Below are 26,454 nucleotides of genomic sequence, written 5' to 3'. Positions count from 1 at the left end.
TAATGTCACAGTAATCCAAGTCTATGCCCCAACCAGTAATGCCGAAGAAGCTGAAAGTGAATGGTTCTATGATGACCTACAGGATGTTCTACATAGCACCCCCAAAAGATGTCCTTTTCATCATATGGGATTGGAATGCAAAAGTAGGAAGTCAAGAGCTACCTGGAGTAACAAGAAAGCTTGGCCTTGGAATACAAAATGAAGCAGGGCAAAGGCTAAGAGAGTTTTGTCAAGAGAATGCACTGGTCATAGCAAACATCCTCTTCCAAAAACACAAGAGACGACTCTACACATGGACATCACCAGATGGTCAGTACCAAAATCAGATTGGTTATATTCCTTGCAGCCGAAGATGGAGAAGCTCTATACAGTCAGCAAAAACAAGACGGGGAGTTGACTGTGGCTCAGCTTGTAAACTCCTTATTGCAAAATTCAGACTTGAAGAAAGTAAGGAAAACCACTAGACCATTCAGGTATGACCTAAATCAAATCCCTTATGATTACACAGTGGAAGTGACAAACAGATTCAAGGGATTAGATCTGATAGAGTGCCTGACGAACCAGTGACAGAGGTTCGTAACACTGTACAGGAGGCAGTGATCTAAACCATCCCTAAGGAAAAGAGACGCAAAAAGGCAAAAGCCTGTGGAGGCTTTACAAATAGCTGAGAAAAGAAGAGAAGTGAAAGGCAAAGGAGGAAAGGAAAGAGGTACCCATCTAAATGCAGAGTTCCAAAGAATAATAAAGAGAGATAAGAAAGTCTCAGTGATCAATGCAAAGGGATAGAGGGAAACAACAGAATGGGAAAGACTAGAGATCTCTCCAAGAAAATTAGAGATATCAAGGGAAGATTTCATGCAAAGATGGGCACAATAAAGGACAGAAACGATACAGACCGAACAGAAGCAGAAGATATTAAGAAGAGGTGGCAAGAATACATAGAAGAACTATGCGAAAAAGATCTTCATGACCCAGATAACCACGATGGTGTGATCACTCACCTACAGCCAGACATCCTGGAGTGTGAGGTCAAGTGGGCCTTAGAAAGCATCACTAGGAACAAAACTAGTGGAGGTGATAGAATTCCAGTTGAGCTAATTCAAATCATAAAAGAAGATGCTGTGAAAGTGCTGCATTCAATGTGTCAGCAAATTTGGAAAACTCAGCAGTGGCCACAGGACTGGAAAAGATCAGTTTTCATTCCAGTCTCAAAGAAAGGCAATGCCAAAGCATGTTCAAACTACTGCACAATTGCATTCATCTCACATGTTAGCAAAGTAATGCTCAAAATTCTCCAAGCTAGGCTTCAACAGTACATGGACTATAGTAGCATTAGAGTTATGGGTCAGATGTCAGGTTCACCATTTACTACCTGGGTAACCTTACTTTAGGGGTTCCCCAATAGTTCAGCGGTAAAGAATCCACCCACAATGCAGGAGACGTAGGTTAAATCCCTGGGTCAGGAAGAGTTCCCCGGAGGAAGAAATGGCAACCCACTCCAGTATTCTCACATGAAAAATCCCATGGACAGAGGAGCCTGTGGGGGCTATAGTCCATAGGGTAGTAAAGAGTTGGACACGACTGAGCATCTGACCTTACTTATGCAAGATACTGAGCCTCTCTGTGTCTCAGTTTCGTTCTCACCTGTATATGCGGATAACTTCAATAGCACCTACCATACAAGACTGTTGGGGTAATTAAATACGTGATGACTTAGGTAGTACCTAGTACACAGTCGGAGAAGGCAATGGCAACCCACTCAAGTACTCTTGCCTGGAAACTCCCATAGGCGGAGGAGCCTGGTAGGCTGGAGGCCATGGGGTCGCTAAGAGTCGGACACGACTGAGCGACTTCACTTTCACTTTTCACTTTCATGCACTGGAGAAGGAAATGGCAACCCACTCCAGTGTTCTTGCCTGGAGAATCCCAGGGATAGCGGAGCCTGGTGTGCGGCCGTCCTTGGGGTAGCACAGAGTCGGACACGACTGACGCGACTTAGCAGCAGCAGCAGTACACAGTAGGCACTATGATTGCTATTCTTTAGAACAAAGTTATTCTCTCCAGGTGTGGAGGTTGACTGCGGGAGAAGAGAGGACGCACCTGGCTGGGCTTTTTAGGTTAAAAATCGCCTAGGCTCAACAGCCCTCTCCCAGTCTCGCGAGGGTCAGGATGGCCCAAGTGCCTTCGCCCCGCCCAGTCCAGCCCCACCCAGCGCTCCCCCGACCCAGCCCAGCCCGGTCCGGCCCCGCCCCGCCCGGTCCGGCCCAGCCCCTGCGCTAGTCTCGCGCATTTTAAAAGTGCGCGAGCTCCGGCGGAGACCCGGGGCCGGCGGTTGGTCGGGCGAAGCCATCTATTACGCTACGTGGGGGAGGTAAAAGCCTACACGTCTACATTTTTCCATTTTTAGCCTTTCTGGCCTAGGTGCTGGCCTCCTTATAGCCTTCAAGTTCACTCCCTGTGCTCAGACTGCAGGGAGGGGGTTTCTGCTTCTCTGGGGAGAGGGTCGTTGTCTCTCTGCAGCGGTCCCCCCCACCTGCGGACGGGAATCCGGTGGGAGAGGACGATGGCCGGAGGGGGGAGGAGGCGGCCCTAGCGCCATTTTGTGGGAGCGAAGTGGTAGCCGGGCGGCTCTTGGATTCCTCCCTGCTTCAGTCTCCCTGTCGGGCTTCCTAGCAGCGGCCTAGCGGGTGAGTTGCAGATGCTTCTCACTAAGGACGCTCTGTGTGCCTTGGTTCCCGCGATGGGGCGGCCTCCGTCCCGGAAAGGGAGGCGTGGGACCAGGCCTGGTTGGTCCTGCCGGAGCGGACTCGCGTGGGAGCGACGTTAGGGCCTGGCGCGGGGTGGCAGCCGGCGTCTGAGCTGGGGTGCTGGGCCCGCGCAGCCGTGCGGCCCGAGGCAGCGGTTTGGCCTGGCTTCCCGGCGCGGGTATTGCTTTGTGCCTTCGTACTTTTGCACCGGGACGGAGTTTAGGGCCTGATAGCCCAGCGGTCCCACCCCGGCCGCGCTTAGAAACTCCTCCCTCGGTTGTCACGCACTGGCTTCTGGGAGGCGGCGGCCCGCGTCGCGAAGGACCTGTCGCTGCTGTCCCTGCAGCTCAAGTTTGGAGAGCCTCTGGACACCCCACAATCTGGAACAGGGAGGAACTTTTCCGTTGTTCTCTTCGGCTGGCTTACCGCTCCTATTCAGTCTTCAAGACAGCTTCTGCATCGCTTGCTTAGGGAAGTCACTTTGATACCACTGTACACATACACACATCTCAACCAGCTTAGGTTCTCCCCAAACACCCTCAGACTACTTTCTAGTAGTATTTATCACGATTGTAATAAAATAAGTACTTGCGATCTTTCTCCTGCTTTCCCCCTTCTCCCCCTCCCCCCCGCCTTGCCACTAGCATGCCATCTGAGACTAGTTTCACAGTGGCAGCACTTACAGTAGGCATTCATCAAATACTTAATGAACTAGCGAGGCATTACATTTTAATAGCTATCCTTGCCTTTACTGCCTCGTTTTTCAGGGATAACCAACACCTGTAAGAATCCAAAGACCTGAGAATTTTTTTAGAAGTCACAAAACAGTGATGTAGTGGTATAAATCAGCTGGGATAAGGAAACAGTTACTTTGACCACACTTGTTAAGTCATTTGTATCTCTTTTCCCTTTAAGAGAAACAAAGATGTCTGAATATATTCGGGTAACCGAAGATGAGAATGACGAGCCCATTGAAATACCATCGGAAGACGATGGGACAGTGCTGCTGTCCACGGTTACAGCCCAGTTTCCAGGGGCATGTGGGCTGCGCTACCGGAATCCAGTGTCTCAGTGTATGAGAGGTGTCCGTCTGGTAGAAGGAATTCTGCACGCCCCTGATGCTGGCTGGGGGAATCTGGTATATGTTGTCAACTATCCCAAAGGTTTGTTGCCATTTGGTTTTGCAGTGATGCTAAAGTATAGGTTTGTATCATTCTTAAGAATAGATCATGGTCTCTTCCTGGTGAACCATCTTCTATTGCCCAAATATTTCTTTAAAAGTTACTATCAGACAAGCTTGGAAGACCACTAAATAAGTGAGAATTGGAATACAGAACATGTTTTTAAAACTGTGTGTTTAAATAATTATCCGCACTAATTTTGCTGAACTAATGCCAAATTTAAGAAATTAAGAATGCTTTGCAGTTCTATCAGTCTGTTGAAAATAGTCTTCTGAAGTGCCTCCATATTTTGGTTTGTTCTTAATGCTTGCAAGCTACGTCATTCATTCCACTAATCTTACCCCTTTTTTTTCCCCCTTAAGTGAACATCAGTTGCAATAGCCCAAATCTTGAATTAGTTCAGTCCTAATTATAGTTTTAGGTCTGGGCTTATTCTCACTGTGTCTTTTCACTGATGGTTTTAATCTCAAAGGAAGCATGAAGATTTAGAAGTGTGCCAAGGAACTAAGTACATTTTTGTCAGTAGGTACTTTGTGCTAGTTGATAGATCTCTCTTACTTCTATTATAACTTTATATTGCAACAAAGGTGTACTATTTTGTCAATATTTAAGATGTTGCCTCAAGAAATTTTCTCATGTATCAAGAAAAATTTTACTAAAATCAACTTGGTTTCTTTTAGTCTGCAGTTTCTTGATCCATTGATTGTAGATAAATATTTACCCAAATTTGAAATGTCATTTAGATAGTAATGTATTGATGTAGGTTCATAGTTGTAACAAGTGTACCACCCTCGTAGGGGATTTTGATAATGGGGTGGGGCTCTGCCTGTGTAGAGGGAAGGGTATATGGGAAATCTGCCTTCCTCAGTTTTGCTGTGAACGTAACGCTACTCCCAAAAACGATCTGTCTTTTGTCCATACGTCATTGAGTTTCTCTGCCCTTCCAAATACTGGTTTGGTTTTTTTTTTAATAACCTTAAGTTTCTGCTATTATAAAGTTAATGTGAGTTTGATGTTGAAAGTTTGGAACGAAACAGAAAAACTGAAATCAGCCTTAAAAATCTATAACTGGAGATTACAGTTGCTAATTTTTGGTAGTCAGATTATAGACATTAAAATAATCAAGGAAATATATTTAATAGGCACAAAGATAGCATCATGATTTTTCAACCTGTTTTTTTTTTTTCTTCCTTAATGTATTTTACAGTGAAAATAAAGGAACTTTTGTTTTGATACATCTTTTGAGAGGGAAGAACATACAGCTGTAATCTTGAGCTGTTACAGAACCAGAGGTTAGAATCCCCAGATTGGCTCCAGAAAAGCAACCGAGCCACTTATTTAAGCCTTATTCTGTCCATGAGTGCTAATGTCACCCTTTACCAGAAGTTTCCAGTGTTTTACTATTCCTAGAATGTTTTTGTTTCTCATTTCTGCATGAAGGGGGTGAAGTGTTTAAAGTGTTAAACGAATGTTCTAAAAGATTTCTGCTCATTTTGTTTAGATAACAAAAGAAAAATGGACGAAACTGATGCTTCATCAGCAGTGAAAGTGAAAAGAGCAGTCCAGAAAACATCTGATTTAATAGTGTTGGGTCTCCCATGGAAAACAACTGAACAGGATCTGAAAGATTACTTCAGTACCTTTGGAGAAGTTCTTATGGTTCAGGTAAGCTTTGATTTCACTTAACAGTTTTTCAGTGAATGACTGTCCAGAATTCCTTGTTTTGGTGATGCTACCCTTCATGTTCAGTAGGTGATATTAATACTTATTATATGTATACATAATGGGTGCTGAAAAGAAATTTGGTTTCTACTATTTCCCTTCATGTGTGTACTCTGGGTTGGTTATATGTGTGTGTAGATTTAGTGAATTTAAATGATTTTTTTTTTTAGGTCAAGAAGGATATTAAAACTGGTCATTCAAAAGGGTTTGGCTTTGTTCGCTTCACGGAATATGAAACCCAGGTGAAAGTAATGTCACAACGACATATGATAGATGGACGATGGTGTGACTGTAAACTTCCAAATTCGAAGGTACTTTCTCTGTTTTCTCTGCTTTGGCCATTTGTGGTGACAAACTTACTTAAAAGACACTGTAAAATAAAACATTACAGTTGGAAAATGTGGCAGGGTGTGTTCTTGAAATCTTTTGTTAAAAGTCTCAGGACCTTAATGCATGCTGAATATTTTATATATTTGTTTGAAATAGTTAGTTTATTGCTCCTCCAAAATAAAACATTCATTTTATTCTTTCTCATTATTTTTAATGAATTAGCAATTTCTTACATAGTTACATGTGAACAAAGAATATGTTGATCTTGTTAGTGTTAACAAAGACAATTAGAATATGTTGATCTTGTTACAAAAGCCTTACTTATTCCAAGCAAGCAAGACTTGCTTATTTGGAACATTATCCTTTTTGCCAGGACATTTCTAATTCATCAACTTTCCTTAATCGAAATATACTTTCATCAGTTTTAACATTTAAAGCATTGAAGTCTTAACAGAAGGAGATGTGCTAATACAAAAAAGAAAGAATGTACCTACTTTTTAAGCACTCACCTAAAGAAAAGGCAGATAGGTTGTGTGACATCCTCCACCAGAATGCTGTTTTCATATTTCTGATGGTTTTCTTCCTTTCGATTTGATCAGCAAAGCCCAGATGAGCCTTTGAGAAGCAGAAAGGTGTTTGTTGGGCGTTGTACAGAGGACATGACTGCTGATGAACTGCGGCAGTTCTTTTGCCAGTACGGAGAAGTGGTAGATGTCTTCATCCCCAAGCCGTTCAGGGCTTTTGCCTTTGTTACGTTTGCAGATGATCAGGTATTTTTCTCTTAATAACTTTGCCCCAGTTAGTTAGGTAATTTCTGTTGAACGTTGCCCTTCCAGTTAATTACCATCCTTTTTAGCTAAGCTCTCTGACCCTGTATTTGGGCCTGAATATTTGTGATAAACCCCGTAGGTATAGTTTTAATATGTGACATTTAAGTGGGAGTGTTACACATCCTTTGAAAATGAACGGAAAAATCCCTGCTACCGTTACTAAAGTTAAAGGCTGTTTTATGGGTTTAAGTGAAATCAGTGCTCTTTGCTGATTTTTTTCTCCAGCGTAGATGATGGCTTGAAATCTAAGTTTTATTGCTACTTTGTATGAATCAATTGTTTAATCTCCTCTATTTACATCCCTTATTTTTTATAGGTTGCCCAGTCTCTTTGTGGAGAGGACTTGATCATTAAAGGAATCAGCGTACATATATCCAATGCTGAACCTAAGCACAATAGCAATAGACAGTTAGAAAGAAGTGGAAGATTTGGTGGTAATCCAGGTGGCTTTGGGAATCAGGGTGGATTTGGAAATAGTCGAGGGGGTGGAGCGGGTTTGGGAAACAATCAGGGTAGTAATATGGGTGGAGGGATGAACTTTGGTGCTTTTAGCATTAACCCAGCAATGATGGCTGCAGCTCAGGCTGCTCTGCAGAGCAGCTGGGGTATGATGGGCATGTTAGCCAGTCAGCAGAACCAGTCTGGCCCATCAGGTAATAACCAAAGCCAAGGCAACATGCAGAGGGAGCCAAATCAGGCTTTTGGTTCTGGAAATAACTCTTACAGTGGTTCTAATTCAGGTGCAGCTATTGGTTGGGGATCGGCATCAAATGCAGGATCAGGCAGTGGTTTTAATGGAGGCTTCGGCTCTAGCATGGATTCTAAGTCTTCTGGCTGGGGAATGTAGACATTGGGTTATGGTTAGTTGGTATACTGGTGGGAATTCAAATTTTTCTAAACTCATGGTAAGTATATTGTAAAATATGTAAGAATTTTCAAAATTGGTTTGTTCAGTGTGGAGTATATTCAGCAGTATTTTTGACATTTTTCTTTAGAAAAAGAGGAAGAGCTAAAGGAATTTTATAAGTTTTGTTACATAAAGGGTTGAAATATTGAGTGTTTGAACGTGAACTGCTGTTTGCCTGATTGGTAAACCAACACACTACAATTGATATCAAAGGGTTTCTCCTGTAATATTTTATCCCTGGACTTGTCAAGTGAATTCTTTGCATGTTCAAAATGGAAACCATTGGTTAGAACTACATTCTTTTCTCCTTGTTTTAATTTGAACCCCACCATATGGATTTTTTTCCTTAGGAAAATCTCCTCTTTGGAGATCATGGTGTCACAGTGCTTGGTTCTTTTGTGTTTTTGTTTTTGTTTTTGTTTTAACACTTGTCTCCCTTCATATACAAAAGTACAATATGAAGCCTTCATTTAATCTCTGCAGTTCATCTCATTTCAAATGTTTATGGAAGAAGCACTTCATTGAAAGTAGTGCTGTAAATATTCTGCCATAGGAATACTTCTGTCTACATGCTTTCTCATTCAAGAACTCGCCATCACGCTGCGCAGGCTGCGTCTTTGACGGTGGGTGTCCCATTTTTATCCGCTACTCTTTATTTCATGGAGTCGTATCAACGCTATGAACGCAAGGCTGTGATATGGAACCAGAAGGCTGTTTGAACTTTTGAAACCTTGTGTGGGATTGATGGTGGTGCCGAGGCATGAGAGGCTAGTATGAGCGAGAAAAGGAGAGAGCGCGTGCAGAGACTTGGTGGTGCATAATGGATATTTTTTAACTTGGCGAGATGTGTCTCTCAATCCTGTGGCTTTGGTGAGAGAGTGTGCAGAGAGCAAGGATAGCAAATAACGTACGAATGTTTTTGCATTCAAAGGACATCCACATCTGTTGGAAGACTTTTAAGTGAGTTTTGTTCTTAGATGACCCACGTTAGCTGAATGTGTTAAGTGAAATGATACTTGTATTTCCCCTACCCCTTTGTCAACTGCTGTGAATGCTGTATGGTGTGTGTTCTCTTCTGTTACTGACCTGTAAGTGTGGTAATGTGAACTGAAGCTGATGGGTTGAGAACATGGACTGAGCTTGTGGTGTGCTTTGCAGGAGTACTTGGAAGCAGAGTTCACCAGTGAGCTCGGGGTGTCTCAAAGCAGGGTGGAAGTTCTCATGTCTGTTAGCTACCCATAAGAATGCTGTTTGCTGCAGTTCTGTGTCCTGTGCTTGGATGCTTTTTATAAGAGTTGTCACTGTTGGAAATTCTTAAATAAAACTGATTTAAATAATATGTGTCTTTGTTTTGCAGCCCTGAATGCAAAGAATTCATAGCAGTTAATTCCCCTTTTTTTGACCCTTTTGAGATGGAACTTTCATAAAGTTTCTTGGCAGTAGTTTATTTTGCTTCAAATAAACTTATTTGAAAAGTTGTCTCAAGTCAAATGGATTCATCACCTGTCATGCATTGACACCTGATACCCAGACTTAATTGCTATTTGTTCTTGCATTGTCCAAAGTGAAAAGTTTTTTTTGTTTTTTGTTTTTTCAAATCTAGTTTTTAATAAGTCTGGGTGACCGCACCTAAAATGGTAAGCAGTACCCTCCAGCTTTTTCTTAGTGCCTCTGTGCATTTGGGTGATGTTCTATTTACATGGCCTGTATAAATCTCCATTGGGAAATCATCCTTCTAAAAATATTCTCGTTTGAAGGAGTGGGCAAAGCAATGTTAATTTAAAATGCTTTGTAGCAAAGCCTATCAATTGAAATGAAGGGAATATCAGCACCTTTCTAGTTGGGGATTTGAAAAGTGGAATTAATTGCAATAGGGATAAAGTAGAAGAAACCACAAATTATCTTGTGCCTGAAATCCATTAAGAAGCCTGATAGCTTTAAGAACTAGCAGGGTGGGTTGTCTGTGGAAGTGTTAAGTGGAAGGGGCTTTGTCTTCCAAAGGTGGGGAAATAGAGTAATGTCAAATAAATCTACAAAACTCAAGACTCTCACGGTGCATTGTTAAGTATGTAAAAGCAATAATATATTGATTCTCTATTGTACTTAAAATGTAACTTCTGTGAGAGTCAGCTCCTTTTCTAGTGGAAGAATGTAACAGTTTTTGTGTTGATAATTTACCTAATGCCCTTATCTAATTAGATTATGATAACTAGGTTTGTCATTTTGAAAGTTAATGTGTTTTAAACTTTTATAAATGAAGTCATCTTTTAGGCTTATGGTCGCCACATTGTTTTATTCAGTTTCCTCTGTAAAGGATCTTGCGTTGTTTTTTTTTTCTGCATCTAAATTGCATGATTTCCAAACCCTGTACCATCTGAATTTTGCATTTTAGCACTTGCACTATTACTCAGCAGCAGTAACATGGTAACACTTAAAATGGTATTCGGGGACCTCCAAAGACTAAACTGACAAGCCTTCAAGAAGCCCAGGGGTAAGTTAACTTTGTCAATGGCATGGTTTTAATCCCTTATTTACACTTGTGTAAATCTAGTTACCAGTCTTAGAAGGCTTTCAGTGTTGAGTAGCCTTCTATTAACATGTTTATGGTACTACATAGCTATGGGTATTTAATTCTACCCTTAAAAAAAATTGAAGTTTAGAAGTAAACTATTTGGCAAAGATTTGTTTTTAAAGTCTATTTGGTCATCTAAATGCATTCATTCTAAAAACTTTTTTGAACCAGTTGAATAAAAATTTTCATTGCCACCACAGTTTAGTGTCTGGAGTCTTACTGGAAAAATAGTTTCTTTTTTTATTTATGTGACAAAGATGCTGGAAAGTTACCTTTAAAAAGTGAGCCTCTAGAAGTTGCACTTTATATGTACAAGAGAAGTTAGTTGAAATCACAGTGAATTTCTACATTATAATGGTGACTCTTTGGCTAGAATGAGAAATTTTATTGAGTGTTAGATATTAAAACTTTTTAGGGAGGCCAACTAAATGAAATGTTTTAAGGTTGGGTCAGGGCTTAAATTTTGTCCTTAGGAAAGATGTTAAGTACATAGTAATTCAGATGTATGTGATAATTAGAATAGTTTTTTGTTGTTAATTACTAGGAGAGCAACTCTTAATTGTGTATTTAAGTTCTGTACTCAGCTGTTGTACGATCTGTAATCTATTTTTTTTAAGTGTGCCCAAGTATTTCATGTTCATGGTAAGAAAAAAAAAAACATTACATTTATCAATAATACCGCCACTTATTTTTAATGTATTTCATCTTATGGAAATGCCAGTTTTGAATCAACTGTCTTCTGAATTTGAACATTATTTAGGTTATTTCCAAGCGCTAGGAATAATCTCACAGCTAAATTAAAATCTTAGCATTGTAATTACCAGGTCAAAGACTATGCATGCTTTTAAGACTTGTGAGATATATTGCCAAATTGTCCTTTAGAAAATCTGTTGTCTTTGATAATGTGAAATTGTGCCGTTTGTGTTCTTTGTTTGGCAGTTTTAAAAAATTATAGTGTTGGTTTTAACATGGAAATCAGTCTATACATAGGCCAAAGTGTTGCTATTTCCAATTTATCTACCCAAGAAAAACATTCAAACTAACTCCTGAACCAATACTGCTATAATATATAACATTCTCAGATCAGTAAGAACAAATACAAAAATAGTTAAAGAACATGAACAGGAAACTTCATAGAAATGCAAATGGAGAGTAGAAAAAGACACTGGACTTTGTTAAGTAAGTAAATGCAGATTTAATCCATGAGTTTGTAATGGATTGGCCAAGACAAGACAAGTAACGCTACAGTGGCTTATGTCCCCTTGAGTTAAGTAGTGGAAGAGTGGCTAGTGGACACGGGTCTGAAAGGCAGGCTCACCTGCAGTCGGGTTCGGTTAGGGTGGAATGGCAGCGCTCCTGTTCACATTTCTCAGGTCAGTTTGCCACTAAGATCTTTTACGGGTATTTTTTAAAACAAAGAATCACGTACTAGCTGAAGACACAAAGTTAAAAATTACTATTAATGATGCTCTTGATCCAGGGAATGTAGTTTATGACTTTGGTGTAGACCCCATACTGATCTGCTTCCCCACAATTAGTGGAACCCCATGACACTATTCCTCCCACAAACCACTTCTGGGTCTCATTATCTAGAAACACCAACGCCCCCCCACTGTCACCTCTACAGCTGTCCTTGCCCCCACTTTGCAAGCCAGCACAAAGCATGTTATCAGTTACCCTTCCCTCTGGATAGGACTTCTTTTCGTAGGCAGCACTACATTTTTGATGGTCAACAACTGGTATGTCAACAAACTTTAGATTTCTGGCAAGAAACCCCCTTTGGGTTAATCCCCATCCAGATGCAGTTCCAATGTCATTTGTCCTCATGAAAGATTCCGCTTCTTTTCTTGGCAAACAAATAGGCATGATGTTGCTGTTGATTACAACTTTGTTCTTCAGTTTAATCAGTGCTATGTCATTATCGTAACCAGCATCATGAATGTAACTTTCGTGTATAAAGATGGCCTCGGCCCAGGCTTGTGTATAATTAGGTGATATTCTCTTCAGGGCACCCATTCTAATCTGTAGGGAGGCAGTGTCTTCTCTTTGGTCATACACAGCATGAGCAGCTGTTAGGACCCAGTTGTCATGCAGAAGTGCGCCCGCTGCCATAGTTTTACCTAGTAACAGCACTTGCCAAGGAAAGTAACCAAGCTTTGCATTTTGTCCTCCATATATACGACCTTCTGTAGTACGGGTGGATATTCCACACACTGGGGAAAGAAGCAGATGTATAGAGCCTTTACAGAAACCTGATGGTGTTTTTCTCCAATTATTATCACTTTGGAGTTATCAATTACTCATGGTTAATGTCAGCCAAAAATTGCATCACATGAATTGGTGTTTGTCCACCTGTACAGGCAAGTGAGTATAGTGTATATGTTTTACTGCTCAAAACATTGTTCAAAGATCCGATAAAACCGTTTGGTATTTTTTAGCTCCTCAGAAAATGAAGTGAGTGAAAATTAATATGTAGAAACTAATTTGTTTCGCCGAAGTAACTTGGTCTCAGGACTGGGAATGTGTTCGGTAAGGCTAACAGGAGTTGTCTGAGCTGGTGTGTGCAGGAAGTGAAAGTAAATAACCTCTCCATTGCTTCTGTTTTCCTGCTTGTAAAATGGGATATCTACCATGTAGTTCTGGGAAAGCAGAAACTAGGGTCAACATCATAGGATTTACAGACTACTTTCACCTTTGAACATTCAAATGTTTTCAAAATGAGAACGTTACAGTTGTAGCCAGGAACCTTCAGGTTCAGAAATTATTTCTGGTCTAGTTGTTCCTTCCAGACACTAGACTTTACTATATATTGCTAACTAAATATGCTTATTAATGTAGCAAATATGTTTCCTGTTGTGGTAGAATACTCTTTATGAAAGCTTATAAACATTGTGTCAATTGAGACTAACCGGTAATGGATATATTATTACTTTTCTGATTTTTTTTTCTTTTTTGTCAACTATATCTTCAGAGCCAATTCTGGTAAAAACTTTCTGAGTACTATTAAAAGGCAAATTGCATTAATGTTTAAAAACTAGATGTCATTGGAAACAATTGCTTAGGGAAATAATGAGGTTATTAGCTTTGGGTTTTAATAGCATTTCTATAGAGAAGAAAAGTAACAGAAGAACTCATGTTTATAAATGTATAAATGGTTCAAGATAATTTTAAGTATAATTTAATTTTTTATGCTTGCCTAGTTGTAAGGTCAAAAATAGTCAAAGGACTGATGCAGTCAGCACCTAACAAACCTCTCCACATGGAAAGGGGTAATGAGAACATATTATTTGGAAATAATAAGTTGGTCTAAGAGCCAAGTGCTGAAATTACATTTCTGCCTACACAGCTAAAGCGCTACTTACTGTCTTCTACCCAGTTCTACATTCCATCAATTACAAATCTCTTGTATAAATGTATCCATTACCAGGCTCACAGGCTGGGAGTGATTTTTCTCTTTTGGAGCTCGTCCAGAATCCATCAGCCTCACACACATATTTACCTGCAAATCATTGGAAAAACAAAAATGTTTAACTGCATGTAAAAAGCGGTTGTCATTTGCTTGAATACCCCCTTGAAAAATGTTGATTCTTGAGCATCAGTGGGAAATAGAGGTGTCTGAATAACCGTTTTACATGATTTCATAAATAGGAGGTCTCTGCATTACCATGTTTGCTTGCAAAGTGGAAACCTTTTAGATGTGTAACTTGAATATGTATCAAGATCTCAAGTGCTTAATGATAAGGTTTTGACTTGTTAAATTAAACCATTTGGAATATATTGTGTGTTTGTGGTAGTCATTTACTAGATAAGATCTGTTTTCAGATTCTTGCAAATTGACATTAAAGTCACTTCAGCTGCAATATTTCACTTAGCAGGTGGGAGACGTGCCTTTTAATCTTTTGCCTAGCCTTAGCCAAAAATGTTGGGTAAGTTTATTTTCAGATCATGAAGGCTTAGGTTCCAAATATTACCCACCCCCAACTTGGAATAGTTTGCTTACCATCGTCGGTTGTCATTGTGTAGAACTCATTACAGCGGTATTTAACCACAGCCCTGTACGTGGTCACTGCAGGACCCGTGATGTACTCCACCTGGCCACTGGGTAGATCGTCAGGAGGGCCACAGTCCACAACTAATAAATGATGGGAGAGGGAAATCCGTTTGTACTGAATTCTAACATTAGAATGATGTGTGGAGATTGTGATGGTGGTTGGCTGTGTCGTGCTGTAACCTGAAGGCATGTTCAAGGTGGACATTATTTCATCTCTGAAAATGAGCATCACCTTAAGTGTGGTTTTAAAGCATCACTCTTTCCTGTCTCTCGCTAAACAGCTAGATGGAAGTGAAGGCCCTGGGCAAGGAGGGTAGGATGCTTTCCCTAAAGGAAAGGGATTTGAAACCACTTGGACTTCCTTAGCATTCTCACATGTAAAAAAAAAAAGTGGTTGGCATTTGTTGAAATCTCCTCGTGCAACAAAATAGCGACAGAAGAAAACAGCACGGCATGCAGGCGGCATGTACAGTCTGGCTCCATGTAAACTGGTGCAATTTGAAGACTGAAGGACTCAGCTTGTTATGATCCTTAGCTTTTTAGAAGACCTAGAAGTCACGCTGCCTTGAGTTTGGGTTGGAATTCATACCTGCTTGGACATTAATGTGAAATAACTAACCAGTTCCTCAGAAAGTGGTATCAGTCTAAAAATCATAGTTTTGTACACAATAAAAAATTGTTGATGTATTTCTGTGGATACTCAAAAAGTCGTACTTGGTTTTCAGCCACTTAATTGCAGTGTGTCTGGCTCTGTGCCAAGTGCTTAGTCCAGCTTGTCTCTCTCATTTCGCCACAGGTAATATGCCCAGAACCACAGAAGGGGCAGGATTGGGGCTCACACCCGCACCTCTCTCTCCCTTCAGTGCCAGCTCTTCCTTACTGTTACTACACTAAAAATTGGTGGTGTGTTCTGACAGGAATATAAATTTTAGAGATGAAAATATTTAAATTCCCCCAGGAATTTTATAGAAACCCTTGAACAAGATATGTGAAGATACAGAGGTATTAACTACAGCATGTGTAATGGTAAAAAACTGGAAATAAAGATCACATGGACTGAAAAATCAGCTCTCGTGGAATACTAGACAGTCATTAATAAGAATGAGCAGCTCTGTTAGTACTCGAATTGATGTGGAAAGATACCCCAGCAATTATGGAGGGGAAGGGTAAATTGCAGTCAGATTGAGAATCCTGCTTTGGTTCAAAAGTATGTAATAGTGAAATACATTAGTATGAATAGCATAGGAGATAATGATGTGAAGGAATGGACCCCAGTGTCCTAAAGGTGTCAGTAGTTTGAGGATTTGGGCAAGAGAGGTTTTCACTTTTTTTGTTTCGTAAATTTGTTACTTCCAGTAACATTGATGCTTTTGAAGTGGGGTTGTTGGAGAAGACTTCAGAGTCCCTTGGACTACAAGGAGATCAGTCCTGAATATTCATTGGAAGGACTGATGCTGAAGCTGAAACTCCAATACTTTGGCCACCTGATGGGAAGAACTAACTCACTGGAAAAGACCCTGATGCTGGGAAAGATTGAAGATGGGAGAAGGGGACGACAGAGGATGAGATGACTGGATGGCATCAGCAACTTGATGGACGGACTTTGAGCGAGCTCCTGGAGTTGGTGATGGACAGGAAAGCCTGGCGTGCTACAGTCCATGGGGTTGCAAAGAGTCGGACACAGCTGAGTGAACTGAACACGTAACATAGTTCATTAGATACATGACTCAGGTCACAAGATGGTAATGGACAGTGTCATCCCAGTTTGATGTGGATATGTGTCTGTGTGTATGTACAGGTATATATACATACACATACCACAATTATCTGCATCAAGTGGTGGCCTGAACATGTTTGCATGTGTGATATATGTAATTGAAGAGATATACACCAAAATAGCAACAGTGGTTATACTCTGATACAGTGGGATTATGAGTATTACAATGTTTGTAATTTTTCTCTATTCTCCATCTGAGTATTTTATACTTAGAAAAGTGCTTTTGCATATACTAAAGCAAATACTTTTCCTAGTAGCGTCCCATTTTAACTGCTTAAGTGTGCACCTAGACACTGGGTAAGACAAGCAAACTTAGAATTCAAGCCCTGATAAATAAAATTTTCTAAAAAGACCAGAAGCAGTAGCAGCAGCAGCTGCTGCAGGCGTTGTGGTCACACGTACGTACTGCTGCACGCTGGCATCGGTCGGTCCCAAGAGCCATCTTTCTGACAGACCGCAGTAAATGATTTCAGGGGTAAATTACCCTAAAGAGGAATTGAGAAAATATTAGTTTCCTTGTTTTCATCATGAAAGCACTCCTTAGTAGCTCATCTTCTAGTGTTTCGAGAGATGCTCCCAAGGAGGGTGATGAACCCACATGACACAGCCCAGCTGCCTCGATACATCTGTGTGCTTGGTGACGTCATCTATGCGTGTGTCTCTTAAAGATGTTGATCTCTTGCAGCAGTTTTTGTTTTTGCTTTCCATTTTAATCCAAGAACATGTCAGATTTCAAGTTCCTGCTGATGCTGCACCATTTCTTTAAGTGCCAAAGGGTGATGGTCAGAAGTCTGGGGAAGGTCAACCTGATCAGGCATGGAATGAATGTGTCTGGATTTTTCTAGCCTGCAGCTATTAGCTGGAGGAAAGTCATTTAAAATACTTCCTTAAGCTTCACAAGGGTGTTCTCAATCAGTTCCATTGCTAATATCATTTAGAGGGACATTTTTGACATTGAGGTATTTTTCTAAAACAGACTTTAAATGAAAGAAGGTGCCTTTGACAAAAGCTTTATGCTTCAAAGGAGAGCAGGATGATTTTTTTTTTCTTTCATCAGAGACTGAACAGGAAATACTAAAAAAGAGACTTCCCTGGTAGTCCAGTGGTTATGGTTAGGACTTCGTTTCACTGCCAGGGACTGGCTTCAATCCCTGGTCGGGGAAGAACAAGCTACGAGGCATGGCAAAAAAAAAAAAAACATTAATCTTTAAAGATGATGGTTGATAAAACTAGTTAAATAGATGTTCATTTAAAAAGAAAAACTAAAAAAAAAAAAAAAACTAAACAGGTTTGTGGTTCAAGGAGCTACGGGAAGAGCCCGCCCAGAAGTTTGCAAATTGAGAAAAGTGTCTCACTTTTTCCCCTTCCACAGGACTGGATTGCATAGCCAGCTATCATTTCAGTGTTATTACTTTTTACCGTTGGGATTCAGTGACAATTTTGAAGAACATAAAGAGGACATGTTAATCTACCTGTGCCCCTAAAGCAACACACTAAGCATTTTTTGAAATTATCCTCCCTCTCCCTTAACAGTGGTCACTGTTTATAACTCTGCAGAATATACTGTTTCCAAGGGCCGTTTAATTTTTTGTGGGCCCAGGAGTTGTTTCATATAAAGGTCATTTGACCAGGAGGAGGAGTTTGATTTAATGCAAGGTGATACCATAGAGCACAATAGCAAACATTTAAGCTCCTTTACCAAGAGCTGCAGTAATGTGTATGAACTGAGAAAGGTGTTCATTTATATCACCAGCTTTCCCCAAGACAAAGCTTGTTTAAATAGCAGAGTTCTGGGACTTGCCTGGTGGTTCGATGGTTAAGAATCCTCCTGCTAACGCAGATGTGGGTTCAGTCCCTGTCCCGGGAAGATTCCACATGCTGCAGAGCAATTAAACCCTCGAGAGCCTGTGCTCCACAGCAAGAGAAGCCACCACAATGGGAAGCCCACACGCAGTAGCTAGAGAGTAGCCCCTGGCTTGCTGCAACTAGAGAGAACCTGAGCAGCAGGGAGAACCAGCACTACTGTAAACAAAGCAGTTAACTGAATGTCTTTTTAAAATAGAATTCCTAAGAATAGAAATTTTTCTATAGCCATTTCTCTTAGCAAATGTATCATTTCTTTGAATTTTATTGTTTAATCACAGGGAAAAGAAACCACCATGCTTGACAACAGCTGTTTTCCCATCTTCCTTTCACATACCTGCTGATGTAAATATGGATTCGTTTAAAAACCGTCATGATTGTGGTTGCAGTTAGCAGTTTTATATTAACTTACTTGCAGAAGTTCATAACCGGTCTCGCAGAAGACCGAGAAGTGGTCTTTCAGGATGTATTTGGCTTGCACAGGGGAGATGCGGCCATTAGGTGGCGCCAATGGATCAGGGCAAGGCTGAGCTGAGCAAGGAAATGAGACGTTTGAGTTTGGCTGTGGTCTACAGCAGGCAAGTCTGAATTGAGCAATTAGAAGTTCTGGGTTTATAAGTGAAACACTTAATGTGTAGAGGGAGCTTGCCACAAATGGGATAGAGTTCTTAAGATTTAAATTCAGAGGCAAGATTAAACTCTCCGTTGCTTATTGTACAAATTAGGATTTGTTGTCTGGCCTGGGCTTCAGCCAAAGTGATGGAAAGAAAGTCAGGCATGCAATAAGGGAACATGGTCATGGCAAAGAGTGTGTCTGCTCCCCGCCAGGGGCCTCACATACACTGCAGAGAACTGGGGAACGTAACGGAGGTGGGGGGCGGGGGGGGGGAAGAGCTGGACCACATGCATTTAAGTCACAAGAGAGTCTCAGTTTCCTCATCCATAGCCTGATGAGACTGTTTGCTCACCTGTGGGGGCTTTGTGAGGACTGAGTGTGAAGCACAGACGAACGTGCTTTGCTAAGAAAGTGTTAGTCACTCAGTCATGTTCGACTCTTTGCGACCCTGTGGACTGTAGCCCGCCAGGCTTCTCCATCTGTAGGATTTCCCAGGTAAGAATACTGGAGTAGGTTGCCATCTCCTCCAGGGGATCTTCCTGTCCCAGGAAGTGAACTCAGGTCTCCTGCATTGCAGGCGGATTCTTAACTGGCTGAATCACCAGGGAATAAGCACTGGAAGGAGATCAGCCCTGGGATTTCTTTGGGGGGAATGATGCTAAAGCTGAAACTCCAATACTTTGGCCACCTCATGTGAAGAGTTGACTCATTGGAAAAGACTCTGATGCTGGGAGGGATTGGGGTCAGGAGGAGAAGGGGACGACAGAGGATGAGATGGCTGGATGGCATCACCGACTTGATGGACTTGAGTTTGAGTGAATTTCAGGAGTTGATGATGGACAGGGAGCCCTGGCGTGCTGCAATTCATGGGGTCGCAGAGTCGGACACGACTGAGTGACTGAACTGAACTGAACTGAAGAGGTGGTTGCAGCCAAGGAGCCCTCCCAGCAGACCTCGTGGCTCAGAGCTAGACTGGCACCTGGGAAGCCTCTCCTGTCCCTCATAAGCATGTGCCCACAGGGCTCAGGACTGGCTTCCACTTTGGCCTCCAAACCCTGGCTTGTTGTCACCCCATGGCTTCAGCCCATCCCCCATGGCTGACAATCCCCCAAGGCCACCCCTCAGCCCACGCAGGCCATTTGCCTGTCCCCTACTTCCTCCAGCAGCTGATCTCTATGTCTCTGGGTGACTCTCAGTCCCAGGCAGGCCCCAGAGTCTCCAGGGCTTCCTGAGGCTGTCTTAATCCCAAGCCAGGGCCCTGCTCACACCCTCCTTCACACACACTCCAGGCCTTGTGCCAGCCCCTTCTCACCAGCCTGGCAAACCTGACTTTTCCCTCCTACTTGCTCTGAAACCAGTACCCCTGGTTTAGAAATTTCATTACTTTGACCCACAGGAAGGCAAAAGGCTATTACAAAATGAAATGTTTGGGACTTCCCTGGGCATCCAGTGGTTAAGACTTTACCTTCCAATGCTGGGGGTTATGGGTTCGATCCCTGGTCAGGGAGCTAAGATACCATATGCTTCTGGGCAAAAAAAAAACAAACCAGAAGCAATATTGTGGTGAATTCAATAAAGACTTTAAAAATGGCCCACATCCAAAAAAAAAAAAGGGCTTCACAAAGTGCCGATCTCTGCCCTCCTGACCAGGCTCTCATTCTTTCCCACATGTCCAACAGAGGTGGCCCAAAGGTTAATCTTTGTTAATCCAATCTCCTCATTTAAAAAATTAATACCTCCTTCACACACACCCCATGCCTTCTACATTAACCCACCAACCCCCACCTTTCCACGGAGATGTTATCCTTCATTGGATAATTGAGACATTACATCTTAGGAAAGTTGCTTTAAGAGGCTCAGTGTCACATGGCCAGGAAGCAGGTGGCCCTACAGCTGGGACATCAAGCTGGGCAGCCTGACCCTCAGCCTGCACTCTCAGCACGGCTTTGGCTGCTTTGGAGTTTCTCCAGTTCAGTTACTCGGTCCTTCCAAAAACATCCTGAGAGACCAGTTGGCTGAGAGTGTCAACTCGCAGGGGGACAGTCACATCCAGTGGTCAGTGCCCAGAAGATGGGGGACTTGGACTTACATCTAAGGAGGTAGTACCAAGAACCATCCAGTGTGTGAGGATCTGTCATGAGGAAGAGGTGGGGAAAGCCCAAGAGGCCTGGAGGGTGGAGGCGAATCAGGGAGGCAGAGTGTAGCCCCAGCTGCAGATGCCCCGTCCAAACCCTCTGTGACTGGAGCCCCCATCTCTGCCCACCCCATCACACCCACTGCAGCTTCACACCAAGAAAGACGGGCTTTTGCACATAACAGTGCCCTTGCCCTTGGGACAACACCCTTCCATACTCCTCCCTTTGCCTCTCCCTTCTCCCCTGAAGCAGGTTATAAGACCCTTGTGTGACAAGGTGTCTTCCTTACACTCAGAGGGAAGCCTTATCACCAAAGACAAAGGGATGCCAAGAAGAATCCTAACAAACAGGGCTGGCTACATTTGAGTCGTTGAAAGGACTGAGGCTGAAGCTGAAGCTCCAATACTCTGGCCACCTGATCCCAAGAACTGACATTGGAAAAGACCCTGATGCTGGGCTTTCTCAGGGTAGGAGAAGAAGGGGACGACAGAGGATGAGATGGTTGGATGGCATCACCGACTCAATGAACATGAATTTGAGCAAGCTCCAGGAGTTTGTGATGGACAAGGAAGCCTGGCATGCTGTAGTCCATGGGGTCGCAAAGAATTGGACACTACTGAGTGACTGAACAAGTTTCCCCCAGTTCACCACCCTTACTTCATACTCCTCAACCTGTCACACTCCTCAGGAGCAGCACAGAAGTACACAGCTGTCTCTCTGGGTCTTCATTTCCTTAGGAAGGCACCTGTGCCATGTAAAGTGTGGAGTGTGTGTGGAGTGTTAGCCACTCAGTCGTGTCCAATTCTTTGTGACCCTGTGGACTATAGCCCACCAGGCTCCTCTGTCCATGGGATTCTCCAGGCAAGAATGCTGGAGTAGGATGCCATTCCCTTCTCCAGGGGCTCTTCCTGACCTAGGAAGTGAATCCAGGTCTCCTGCATTGCAGGCAGATTCATACCATCTGAGCCACTGGGAAGCCCTAGTGCCATATAACACTTAACATGAAATGAACAAGTATGTTTTTTCCCATTAACCTCTCAGTTTGCTTTTCAGACTCAGCCAGGGACACTGAGCGAGTTAAGGAAAACTTTTCTCTTCCCAGTTTCCAGGGCCCAGGCAGGAACAGTTCCATCCCTTGTGGTTCCTTGATGCTTCTGGAAGAGCCCCTACCTGCCCTCACCTGTGCTGTTGTATCGGACCTTCCAGCCCATGTGGTCCCCCGACTGATCGGTGGTAAAGGTGATGGTCACAGTATTGCTCTTGGTTTCAATCCTGCGGGGCAATGTCTTCCCACAGAACGGACCGTATTCTGCCTTGTCTGTTCGAATCTGAAAACGGAGAGATACCTGTCACCCCAGGACCTACCGGGCCAGGGTGAGGTGGGGGCCAGAGGAAGCAGACCTTGAGGGAGTCGTAGGGGCACAGGGTCTCAGGGTGCATCTCCACATCAAAGGACTCCACAAAGTCCAAGATGATATGGAATCCCTCCTCCAAGTGGATGCTGTAGGTGCAGCTGGAGAGTTTGGGGTATGGCTGCGGGTATTCAGGGCTGCTGAGCTCTCCAGACCGGGCAGTGAAGACCTGGCTGGAACACAGGGCTGAGGAGAGCGGGGAGGACAGGCAGAGTGAGCCAGGCCCAGCAGCCTGGCTTGGCTACTGGTCGAGCTCAGACACCAGCCCCAGAGGCCCCTCCAGAGACGACACCCCACCCAGGGGCTGAAGGGACAGTTTAGGGAGGGGCTTCCTCTGGCTTCCAGGCTTTAGCTGACACGGGCGACACTTGAATGTACATTCTCCAGGGGCTGCACTCACACCCCCAGGGAAGGTGGGGGCCCTAGACCAAGGCTTCTGTTGCAGGGATCACTGGGCCAGAGTCCCAGTTCCAGGAATGAGGGGTATGGGATCTGCCCAGGGGGAAGGAGGCACCAAGAGAAGAGAAGGGGACTTTCCTTATTCCCCAGGAATTGGGTGGGGAGTGGATGGGAGGAGGGATATCTCCTTGGGCTGAGGGTTACCCACCCACCCCTGACTCTAGCAACCCCCAAATTCATCTCCCCCAGGCCTGGCCAGTCCAGCCCAGCCCAGCCTCCCTTGGGCCCTCCCCCCGCCCACCTTCCCTGGATCAAGACAGGGGGGCAGTTGAGGGAAGTTCAAGTCCACATTGATCACAGATGAGTCTGGTGCCCACGTTCCCCACTGAAACAGCTGATTCTGCCTTTGAAGAGGGAAGTCAGCATCACTTATGGGAGGGTCCTGCCCCCCTCCCCCAGGTGGTGGTGGGGGGGGACATTTCAGGAAGTAGGAGCCCAGCACTTCCTTTCTTCTTCTACATGTCTGCTTCCCAGGGTGCAGAGGCAGTCAGCCCCAGACGTGGGGGACCAGATTACCTGTCAGTGAGTTGATGGGCAATCAGTTTCCATCCATCAAAACCTCCCTGGCCTCTCTGCTCCAGGTCAGGCTCCCCCAGCCCAGCACACACAGGACCTGACTTGCCCTCTGAACAGGAAGTGGACCCAAGGATGCTCCGAGCCCAGTCCTTGGGTTCCTGGTAGGGGAGCAGCAAGAGCTTGGCTGCCCTGTGGGAACTCAGGCAAGCCTATGCCCCTCTCTGGACGTCAAGGCCCCACCATCAAAACGAGGGTTGGGGCAGAGCAAGCCCTTCTGCCAAAGACACCTGTGGCCCCATGGAGGGGGCCGCCCCACCAACTGGGGCCCCTCAGACTGAGATGAGGGTGGAAGAGGAGAGAGGCCAGGGAGCACATCACGGCCTTTCCCCACTGTCCCCCCAGAGACAGGCAGCAGGTGGAGGTGGAGCCACATTTATTGTTAGGTCCGAGGGGGCGGTCAGTGGGGGCTGCAGGCAGCAGCAGACTTGCCCAACCCAGACGGGAGCTGGAGGGGAGGCTAGAGGCTCTGCTCTGGAAGAGAACAGAGACAGAGAGAGACATGGGGGAGGGATGGCTGAGCAGAAGGTGCAGGGTCAGCTTCGAGGGATGTGGCTGCTCACTCCCCAGGGCGCCGGCTGGTTTTCCATCCAGGCCCCGGCAAAGGTGCAGAGGGGCATCCAGGCAGTGGAGGACAAAGGGGTTGGCTGGCTGGGCACCAAACAGCAGCTTTGAGCAGGCCCTGCCCCCACCCTGAGGTTCCATGAAGGGAAGCTTGTATGAAGCAGGCCTGGGGCCCCCCACTCCTCCATCCTGGAGCCCCCCCACCCCAGGGAGGGCGAGCACTGACTGGCCAGGTACAGAGTGAGGGCCTAACACAGGCTCACCAAGTGAATGAGCTGAAGGGGATGACAGTGAGCCAAGGACAGGGCAGAGGTGGGCGAGGAATTGGAGAACACGGGTGAATGGATGGATGGATGTGTGGACAGATGGATGGATAGTTGGATGGGTAGATAGACGGATAGATGGATGGGTGATAGATGGATAGATGGATGGATGGATGGGTGAGTGGACAGATGGACAGATGGGTAGAGGATGAATGGGTGGATGGTGAGAGGGGACAGAAGACCAAGAAGGGGCCACCACCTAGGAGAAGTGTCTAGAAGGCCAAGGCCAGTGGTCCCTCCAGTCACCTGGGCAGAGCAACTATGTCCTTGAGGAGCCAGTGGCATCTTGGGGCAGAGTGGGGGCTGGGCCAGGCATAGTGTCCCCCTTTTCCCCTTTCCAGCCGTGGCTCACCTGAGCAGGTGCGCTTGTTCCTGTGGAGAACATAGCCCACACGGCAGGAGCAGTAGAAGCCGCCCAGGTGGTTGTGGCAGTGGTGGTCACAGGTAGGGGCCTCTCCTGGGGGCACCTGGCACTCGTCAATGTCTGGGGGAGGGCCAGGCAGGCAGGCAGCAGGAAAGGAGAGGGAATATCACTGAGCCCGGGCGCGGGCTCAGAGGCCCCCAGCCTCACAGCTGCCCTGAGAAGAGCCTCCTCGGGAATGGAGGTGGCTCGTGCCCGGCCAAGTGCTAGAGGCCAAACAAAGGTCACTGTGGCCTTCCTGCAACAGGTGGAGGGAGACCTCAATTTCATCCTTTTTAAACCAATGAAGGTGAAGCGTCCTGCTCCACGTAGCCAGGCCAGCAGAGAGAGCAGCCTGCAAGGAAACCCGGTGGGTAGGCCTCTATACACGTTTCACTGAACTCTTAGAGCAGCCTCAGGACAAACACAGAGAGGTTGAACCATTTGCCCAAGGCCACACAGCAAGTCCCTGCAAGAGCCAGAATCTGAAATCAAGCATCAAAGTCCACAGGCAGAGGCACCACTCAGGCCGGCGGGGCTTCACCTGCCCACCTGCAAATGGGCTCACCTGGCCCTTGCATCACAGGGGCCCCTGAAGAAGTCCCTGGCACAGAAGGGCGTTCAGTCTTAGCACCTGGGGCTTAGTCTAGAGCAGAGGTCATGGCCTGTTAGGGATATTTGCATTGTGATGATGTCAGACCAGGTGTGCACTCATCTCCTGCTGGTCTGGCAAGAAGCCAGCCTCAGGGACCAGAGTGGGGGTGGGGAGGAGGCCAAAGGGAGGACCAGTCTGGCCTGAGACCGAATCCCGCCCCCACAACCGGCCTCCTCCCCCACTCACCCTCTGCAGAGTAGAAGGCCTCGAAGCCCGTGAACGGCTTCTCGTTGGAGTAGTCAGAGCGGAAGGTGACATCCAGGCTGGAGCCCGGTGAGTAGAAGGTGTCGTTGCCAGGCGCCCGCTCCGTATCCGTGCTCTCCGAGCCGCACAGCGTGGCCAGCTCCTTGGTCCCAGCGCTCAGCTGGGGGGGTCGGGGGTCACGGGGAGCAAAGGCGCAACGCCAGGCCTGACTGCCCTCCCGCCCTCCGAGGTCAGACCCTGCTTCCAGGTGTCCCATCCCCCCGCCTGCCCTGCTGGCACCTTGACAAAGTCATACTCGCACAGGTAGGAGGGCTCCAGCTGGAAGTGGGTGAAGTAGAGGCGCAGGCGGTAGCCGGCGGGCGCCGTCAGGGCCCAGCGCCGCTCCTGGTTGTTGGCGTACTGGTCGGGGAAGCCGGGCGATGCCAGGCGCCCGAACACTGGCTTGGGCCACTGTGGCCCTGAGGACGCAGCTGCCGAGCCCCACAGCAGGCCCAGGAAGACCAACAGCCTGAGGGCGGTGCAGGGCAGGGGCGGTGAGGCCTGCTCTCAGCCCTCACCCCTGCCAAAGAGGTCCTGGGGGCTTCCACCCACCTCATGGTGCACCTGGTGTCCTCCGGCTGAATAAGCGCGGTCTGGAGCCCCAGGGCGCCTCACCTTTGATCTGTTTGTCCAGCGCCTGGCCCTGCCCCCAGCCACCCTGGCCTTCTGGGAACAGACCCCATGACTCCTGCCTGCCCAGATTTCTGGGCAGCGAGAGCAGGATGCCAGGAGCCAGGGGCTGGGTCTGGATGACGGCCAGGCCTGGGAACAAATGCTAGCTCTGTCTTCACCCTTGATCTCTGGGGTTCCCCAGCAGTGTGTGACTTCCGAGGTCACTCGGAGTCCTGGGGACAATGATCTCAAAGGTGGTGGCTTCTAGGTGGACATGGGGGAGGCACACAGGCATCTACCTTTCCCTCCTGGCAGAGAGAAGAGGGGAGCTTTAAAAACACAAGTCCATGGGGAGGGAGGTGGGAGGGGGGTTCATGTTTGGGAACGCATGTAAGAATTAAAGATTTTAAAATTAAAACAAATAAAAATAAAAAAACACAAGTCCACAGCAATGGGGAACATGGGCGAAGACATGGAATCGA

At 45.4% G+C, this 26,454-nt stretch overlaps 2 protein-coding genes across 7 annotated transcripts; one reads left to right on the top strand and one right to left on the bottom strand.

The window, feature by feature from the left end:
- Positions 1 to 2,334: 2,334 nt before the first annotated feature.
- TARDBP (TAR DNA binding protein) lies at positions 2,335 to 10,442 on the top strand. 5 transcript variants are annotated; one of them, XR_011145867.1, is made up of 9 exons: positions 2,617 to 2,687; positions 3,663 to 3,910; positions 5,430 to 5,593; positions 5,821 to 5,961; positions 6,580 to 6,750; positions 7,127 to 7,253; positions 8,201 to 8,340; positions 9,075 to 9,354; positions 10,110 to 10,442. XR_011145867.1 is itself a non-coding variant. In XM_068985687.1 (7 exons), exons 2-7 carry the CDS (start codon positions 3,673 to 3,675, stop codon positions 8,254 to 8,256), a joined length of 897 nt encoding a protein of 298 aa, XP_068841788.1. In that variant the 5' UTR covers positions 2,617 to 2,687; positions 3,663 to 3,672; the 3' UTR covers positions 8,257 to 9,059. The 5 variants fall into 5 exon arrangements, 3 of the variants coding, with proteins under 3 accessions (XP_068841787.1, XP_068841788.1, XP_068841786.1); XR_011145866.1 differs by having other exon boundaries at positions 9,075 to 10,442; XM_068985687.1 differs by lacking the exons at positions 9,075 to 9,354; positions 10,110 to 10,442 and having other exon boundaries at positions 8,201 to 9,059.
- Positions 10,443 to 10,990: 548 nt separating this feature from the next.
- MASP2 (MBL associated serine protease 2) lies at positions 10,991 to 25,983 on the bottom strand. Of its 2 annotated transcripts, XM_068986566.1 has the most exons (11): positions 25,913 to 25,983; positions 25,601 to 25,829; positions 25,304 to 25,481; positions 24,415 to 24,546; positions 22,133 to 22,329; positions 21,912 to 22,059; positions 18,393 to 18,511; positions 16,524 to 16,602; positions 14,290 to 14,421; positions 13,714 to 13,788; positions 10,991 to 12,502 (listed from the first exon to the last, which is right to left on the bottom strand). In XM_068986566.1, exons 1-11 carry the CDS (start codon positions 25,915 to 25,917, stop codon positions 11,736 to 11,738), a joined length of 2,061 nt encoding a protein of 686 aa, XP_068842667.1. In that variant the 5' UTR covers positions 25,918 to 25,983; the 3' UTR covers positions 10,991 to 11,735. The 2 variants fall into 2 exon arrangements, 1 of the variants encoding a protein (XP_068842667.1); XR_011145878.1 differs by lacking the exons at positions 10,991 to 12,502; positions 13,714 to 13,788; positions 14,290 to 14,421; ... (1 more) ...; positions 18,393 to 18,511; positions 21,912 to 22,059 and adding an exon at positions 22,844 to 23,649 and having other exon boundaries at positions 22,207 to 22,329.
- Positions 25,984 to 26,454: the final 471 nt, after the last annotated feature.

Source organism: Capricornis sumatraensis, chromosome 14 (assembly GCF_032405125.1).
Source record: "Capricornis sumatraensis isolate serow.1 chromosome 14, serow.2, whole genome shotgun sequence".
NCBI classification, from domain to species: Eukaryota; Metazoa; Chordata; class Mammalia; order Artiodactyla; family Bovidae; genus Capricornis; species Capricornis sumatraensis.
Note: the sequence above shows the minus strand (reverse complement) of the source record. Positions and strands in the feature narration are given on the sequence as shown.